The following is a 7,282-nucleotide window of genomic DNA, read 5'->3' as shown; positions in this document are numbered from 1 at the left end:
GAAGGTGACAGTTTGATTTTGGAACACGTTACGATTGTTCAATGTGAAGTGGTAACAGTTTAATGGCCCTCTGTCTTTACTGTTTTGTTTTTTTCAAAATCATTGTGTTCTACTTCAATGGACAGTCATTAACACTAGATGTGGGGATATAGTGCAGTGACGTTTCTTCAGCACGTCCTGGATAAGAGAGTTGTAGCAGGTGTCATCCTAAAACTTCTGGGGAAGGTGAGACGGAAAGGAGATATCGGACAACCTTATGTTCTGCCAGGTGTGCACCCCATGACTACGTGGGGTTTGAACTAAATTTTTATTTAGTTTTTATTTTATATTCACTTTTATACTCTTTTGGATAATAATGTAAATATAGTAATTAAGATTAAGCATTTAAGTTAAGGATAAGTCAACCTATAAGTTTTAATTGTTTTATTAATTGATAAGAATTCTTTTTTTTTTCCTTTTTCATTCTGTGTACATATATTTCTTATTATAATTAAACTTTTGTACATATAGTTCTGCTGTTCCTTCTCTGCTTTCAACTTGTTAATTTACTTATGTTTGTTTTTGTTGTTCACAGAATATTACGATAATTTAACAAGTGGGTAGGTAACACCCCTAGGTTTTCTGTTATCCACATGTAAAGGTATTCGCCAGTGGTCATAATTCAACAATTGTCTATATAGGGGTATATTTTAGTTATATTGTGGGCATAATGCTTCGGGGTTTTCGTAATTTCCAAGAAAAAATAACGTGGCGCCTAAAGAGTAATTCTTTATTGTTTTGTCTTTTTTTTCATTTTGGGATTATATTTAATTTTTTTTTTTTTTTTTCCTCTAACTCACCCCCTTCTCCGCTGAGCGTGGGCAAGTATAAACGATAAACATATAACTAAGGATAAATCAAAATTTGCGGTTATAACATAACCTATACCACATCACCTTAGGATTTTCACAGTACAAAAATTCGGGTTCTGGCCAATTACCAATCAAGATACTGCGAGGTACCTACAGCAACTATCAACTATCCGACCATACGCAGCAACCTTACTATCACCACTATCAACGTGTAACCTCCGCTTTACAAAATAACAAGAAGATTACTTCTAAGGTTACCTTCATGATCTTGTTGACGAGCGCTGGGAGATTGGAGCCCTGGAATGTCTTCTCCCTGCAGGCCAGCTCGTATAGTATGCACCCGAGTGCCCACATATCTGACTTCTCATCGTATTGTTTTCCCTCACACTGAAAATATTTAGGCAATTAAACAGAGCATTATCATTAGAATTATGAAATAGATGGCTTCTTCGATTTTGGCTCTAACTTGTTGACATTAAAAATTGATTAAGTACATGGAACATGCACTTAATAAATGAGAGAGAATGAATTCCTGCTTTTCCAGCTCTAAAGAAGACCCAAGTTACCACATTTATAATCAGTTAACCATTTTAAAATGTATCTAGTGTATATATAATTCTTAGTTCTAAGTACTATGTATAATTGTAATAGTTTTAATAAATAAAAATAATATGAGGTAAGAAAAAAAAAATTAATATCCCCTACCGCCTTCAGCGGACCATTTATTACTATAAGATGGGTTATAATGGCATACAGCAAACAAAGTTCTAATGTAAATTTGTATTTATACATATTTATTGTATTATATATTTGTATTTTGTAACTATATATAAAAAAATAAAGAGATTTTTGAAAATAAAAAAAAAAAAGAATTTCCCCCCAGGAATTCTTCTCTTTAGGAGGCAGTAAGTAGTAATATACCTAGTGGATCAGTACATTCTAGTAATATTTTGGGACATGTATATTAGACTTTTATTTCAATCTGTCTTCTCTGGATCTCTCATCCTACCTAAGCCTTTTCTTCTTTTTGTAAGGACCTACAGCTGGTTCCTATAGGACTTGCTATCCCCTTCACGTCTTTAGGCTAGTTCGCTATAAAGTGAAGTTTCCTTCCTACAAAGAGCTACAGTCACTTTCTATAGGGCTTGTCGCCCCCTTCACGACCGATAGACTAGTTCCCTAAGGAATGAAGTTTCCAACCTACGAGGAATTGCAGCTAATTCCCGTAAAACTCGTACTGTCATGTCATCTCCTCACCCAGCTGCCTAACTTACTGCACATTGTCGAAGCCTTCTTATGAAGAGTACCTCACACTGAAGTCTGAACTAATTAATCATATAAAACCACATCGACAACTTCCACTTACCTCATTACATTGTGTAGATATTTATCCTCACTCATTTTAGAACAGCTACTTCTATATTATTCACTGTGGCAATACTTTTCCTTACTAATTTTCCAAACTTTTGAGTTTTCAGATTGACTAACTCCAACTTCAACAGTTTTCAGAAAAGTACTTTTAATAATTTAAAATTAATTAAATATCCATAAAATTTAACGTTACCTTTTTTCTTTTACGAAATTATAGAAGAAATAAAAAAATAAAAAAATCTGAATTTTCTTTTTAGGAAGTTCATTAATTTAAATAATGTGCTTACATAAAAACATTATACTATATATGAATAGATGATGAGATTTTACAATGAAAATTAATAAAGTTGACAAAAATGAGGATACAATAGTACATGAATATGGGATTATAAGAGACCCTGAATTTTTCGTCATTCTCCATTACTCCCTACAACATTGAATGAAGTATATTATTTTTTCTAACATCTTTAACTTTCCAACAGTATATAATAAGTCTACATTATTATTCTTATTTTCGGAAATGTGTTTTCAACCTGGAAAAAATATTTTTTCTCTTATCTTCTACAGAAAGTAAAAAAATATATAATTGCATAGGATACCTTAGAGTAAGATAGTTACCATTTCAGGACTGATGTAATATGGAGTCCCGAGGACGGTTTGCGCTTGAGACTTTGTGTTCATCACTTTGGATATGCCGAAGTCTCCTACCTTTATCACTTGATCCTTGGTCAGGAAGATATTTACTGTCTTCAGATCCCTTTTCAAGTAAAACGAAGAAATACACATTACTTGGATTAAAGTTTAATGAAGCTATAAATGAAGATAAACGTACCTGTGAAGGATGCTATGCTGGTGCATGTACTCTATAGCAGCGACCGTCTGGCGGAAGATGTCCAAGATCTGCTGCTCCGGAAGAGGTCCACTAGATCCGGTCAAGAGTTGGGACAGGGTCCCTCCTTCCGCGTACTCCATCTCGATCACCAACAGCCCGTTCTTCTCGAAGCTGCCCAAGTAACTGAAAGGTGCTTAATCTTAATCAATTAGCATGAACTATTTTGTCTCCTCACTAATAAAGAGCTTTGAATAGATGTTTATAGAAAACAATTTTGTTCAGTTGGCTGGACCTTGTAGATCTATGGCCGCTCGAACCAGCCTTCTCATCTGCCTGTCTTCGGCTACTGATTGCCATTTTTTCTTTTATGACTCCCTTCCTGGTCATTTCTAAAATACAGAGGGTAAGTTATCAACAGGATACCACCGTATTCTAAACATAATGGGGGGGGAGTCAAATTTCATTTCTTAGTACCGCGACGGAAATAAAAGTCAACCTTCCAGACCGAATACGAACAGGCGCCGCCCCCAGTTTTCTGGTTGCAAACACCTGAGCTATAGACGACCCAAACTCCACGCTTGCCCGTCTTGGGCAAATGCTATCTAGTTTGTTGCATACAGCTTGAAATGTTGCTAGTTTGGCATTCAAATTAAAGCTAGTTTAATATGCTACAAAGTAATTTAGGACATTTGTCTTTGTAGTAGTAATAGTTATCATGATATCAATAACCAACATTTCATTTAAAAAAATGCTCTGAAAATCAGTAGTTAGTAAATTTATTTTGAGGAATCTATATCTCAAAAACCATTCGACGTTGAAATGTCTATTAACACTCAAATAAAATTTAATTTAATGTAATATAAAGTAGTAAATGACGTCTGTTTTCGTAGGAGTAGTATGTTTTATGATATTTGACAAAATAAATTCACAAAATATTGATTTCTAGCTATTGAGACAATATTTTTGATTTATGTAAAAATATATCTCCCGAATTATTAGACCAGTAATCGAATTAAAGATAGTTTAATGTATTATAAAGTAGTTTATAAGGTTTATCATCTTTATGGGATAGTAGTTTTTAGGATAATTCGATATGAATATGAATTTTACTTATGAAATTTTGTCTGAACAACTAGAAAATATAAAATCAATTTATATTTTGGCCAACATCATGAAACCTACTACTCCTACGAATATAAACATTATTAACTAAATTATAGCTCATTAAACTAGCTTTAATTTGAGTGCAAACAGGCATCTGTACGTCGAACAGTTCCTGACATATATTTTTTTTTTTAATTTAAAATTTTTATCTGAACAATTAGAAATCAACATTTGTGAATTTATTTTGTCAAATATCATAAAAACTACTACTCCTACGAAGATAAACATTATGAACTAAATTATAGTACATTAAACTAGCTTTAATTTGAGTGCAAACAGGCATCTGTACGTCTAACAATTCCTCGCATAATTTTTTTTTTTTTTTAATTTAAAATTTTTAACTGAACTATTAGAAATCAACATTTGTGAATTTATTTTGTCAAATAGCATGAAAACTACTACTCCTACGAAGATAGGCGTCATTAACCACTTTATAGTTCATTAAATTGAATTTAATTGGAGTGTTAATTAACATTTTTACGTCGAATGATTTTTCAGACATAGATTTCTCAAAATAAATTTACTAACTATTGATTTTTCAGTAAATTTTTTTTGTTGTTATGAAATGTTGGTTTTTAATAAACAATTAAAAACCAACTCAGGAACTGTTGATTGTTAACAGCTCTAATAGAGATCATATTTTAACAAATTTATTCTACTTTAAATGATGTTCTCTTAGTTTTACTTGTATAGTTTAGGTTTTAAAGATATGGAGCCTAGAGTGAAAAATTAATTTTGTTAACATTTTGAAACGGCCGCCATTTTTTATTCCCCCTACCTATACTTGGCAGACTTATTAATTTAGACTAGTAATTATAAATAGTTTTTATTAATGTAATCGAAAATTGGGGTGAGATAACTGAATTTTTTATCCTCTAGGGTTATTATACAAATAACCTCATTAATTGGGCAGCCAACATTTTTCGCCCCTTCATTAGTTAGGAAGCCAGAACAGGAATGTAGTTCGGTCAAGCGGGACAGAGGGCAGCACCTCTGAAGGCTCAAGCTGATTGTTTAACACTATTAAAATACTTCATTTTTTATTATTTATTTATTGTTATTCACAACTGTATTCAAATATATACAACAAGTAAATTTCCTGTAGGTGACATAGTGACATAAAACAAACATGTGGAGAATCTACCCATTTATAGAACTCTAATAACATTTCTATAGGAGAAGATCTCGAGGCCATCTTCTTTTCAGACGTCTAGGAGGATTATTAGGTAATGAAAGAGAAGCCAGATTAGAAACAAGTGGATTTGAGTGGTTGAGAAGTTTATCATGGAAGGAATAGTATCTGGTTCTGCCCAAATCGACAACATATCTATTAAAATATAAAATAATATTTTCTTGTCATATTTTTCTTAATTTATTTCGATTTTTTTTTATTTATTGAAATTTCAATCAAGCTTTTTATAATTTTATTAACAGTTTAGTTCTAGAATGCTACGTTTTACAGAGAAAAAACCAATTATACATAATATTGTTACAGTTTAGCCTTTTACTATACCTGGCAGATATTATTAAAATTACTGCTACGAATATAGATGTCATGAACTACTTTATTATTATTATTGATTATTGTATGGAGGTCTAAATAAAAGATATAATAGGAAATACATCGCGCGTTTCTTGACGTTGTTGTCATGAACTGCTTTATAACACATTAGTTCTAATTTGAGTACTCATAGGCATCTGTTCGCTTCATGGCTCCTAAGATAAAGGTTTCCCGCAATAAATTCACTAATTACTGATTTTTCAGTAAATTATTTATGCAATTTTGCTTTTGAAAACACTGAGTCTCGGGAACTATTCAACTTGAACAATATTTAAGTAAATTTACTCTGCTTTAAAGAGGCATCTCACATACCTCGGCATGAAACTGGAATCACACCTCTCATTCACATACAAAACAGAATACAGATTGTCAAGGCTACATCATACCAACTCAAACACCTCATCTATACACCAAGACTGTCACTCAAGACTCAAGCTACTCATTTACTAAGTAATACTACGACCATCACTTCTTCACGGTGCACCTTCTTCTACTACATTTCCTGTACCCAACAGCCCTGAAATCACAACAATTTCAGAACAGCACAGTACAGAAGATCTGCAGAGGAACATCACTAGAAAGACGTAACATGACGCACATTCACAACGAACTACAGCTAGAAACTGTACAACACATCACACGAAGACACATCAAGTTCTTCGACAGTCTCTCTGCCTCCTTCAATCCAATCTTCCAATCAGTAACCCCATCCCCCCCCCTTTCTGCGAGGTGGCAGGGCAGGAAGGGCCCCAAAAACCCTAATAAACCCTTTAACTCCTTTCTTCCCTTGCAGCCCTTCTCCCTCCCTTACTTTATTTTTTTACTTCTGGCCGTTTTTTATTATTTTCTATTATCTGTTGTCTATAACTATTAATTGTTTTATTTTTCTCTTCTCTGTTTAATCGCGAGGAGGTCTCTCACCTTCAGATATTTTCTAGTAGAATTCATATGGAACGGACATTTCAAAACATCAGCTAAGTACTTCACCATATACCTTCAAGTACCCTTGGTAGAAAAAGTTAATATTTAATTTGAAATATGTAACCATACTCTTGTAACCTATTAATTTAATATTTTTTCTGTTTTAGAGGGATCAAGGGGGAAAAAATGATGTTCTATTAGGTTTTCTCGTGTTGTTGGTAGTTTTAAAGATGTAGAGCTCGGAATGAAAAAAAAAATTTTTTTAACGTTTTGAAACAGCCACCATTTTGTATTTCGCTAACTACACTTAGCAAAATCATCAATTTTGACTAGTAATTATACATAGTTTTCATTAAAGTAATAAAAAATTTGGAGTAAAATAACCTGTTTTTTCTCCTCTTGGGCTTTTGTACTTAAAGAGATATACCTGATGATGTTGGGGTGGTGGAGGACAGAGAGGACTTGGACTTCGTTGAGCGCCATCTGCCGTTCGGGAGCACTAAGCTCCTCCAGGCCTATCTCCTTCAGGACCACCATCTTCCCGTCCGAGAGTCGTTTGTGGAGGACCGCCGTCCCGAACGC

At 33.3% G+C, this 7,282-nt stretch overlaps 1 protein-coding gene across 1 annotated transcript in view; it reads right to left on the bottom strand.

Annotated features, from left to right (window-relative positions):
- The window catches only part of LOC106684226 (serine/threonine-protein kinase Nek8), a gene marked incomplete at its 3' end in the record, with an annotated part of 30,906 nt that overhangs the window by 15,842 nt on the left and 7,782 nt on the right, over positions 1–7,282 (bottom strand). The window contains 4 exon segments of the mRNA XM_067052522.1: positions 1,110–1,238; positions 2,841–2,979; positions 3,055–3,237; positions 7,128–7,282. Coding sequence (XP_066908623.1) covers positions 1,110–1,238; positions 2,841–2,979; positions 3,055–3,237; positions 7,128–7,282 — 606 coding nt within the window.

Source organism: Halyomorpha halys, unplaced genomic scaffold (genome assembly GCF_000696795.3).
Source record: "Halyomorpha halys isolate HHAL.00 unplaced genomic scaffold, Hhal_1.1 Scaffold558.1, whole genome shotgun sequence".
Taxonomy (NCBI): domain Eukaryota; kingdom Metazoa; phylum Arthropoda; class Insecta; order Hemiptera; family Pentatomidae; genus Halyomorpha; species Halyomorpha halys.
The sequence above is the reverse complement of the archived record's forward strand: the minus strand, read 5'-3'. Positions and strand labels throughout refer to the sequence as shown.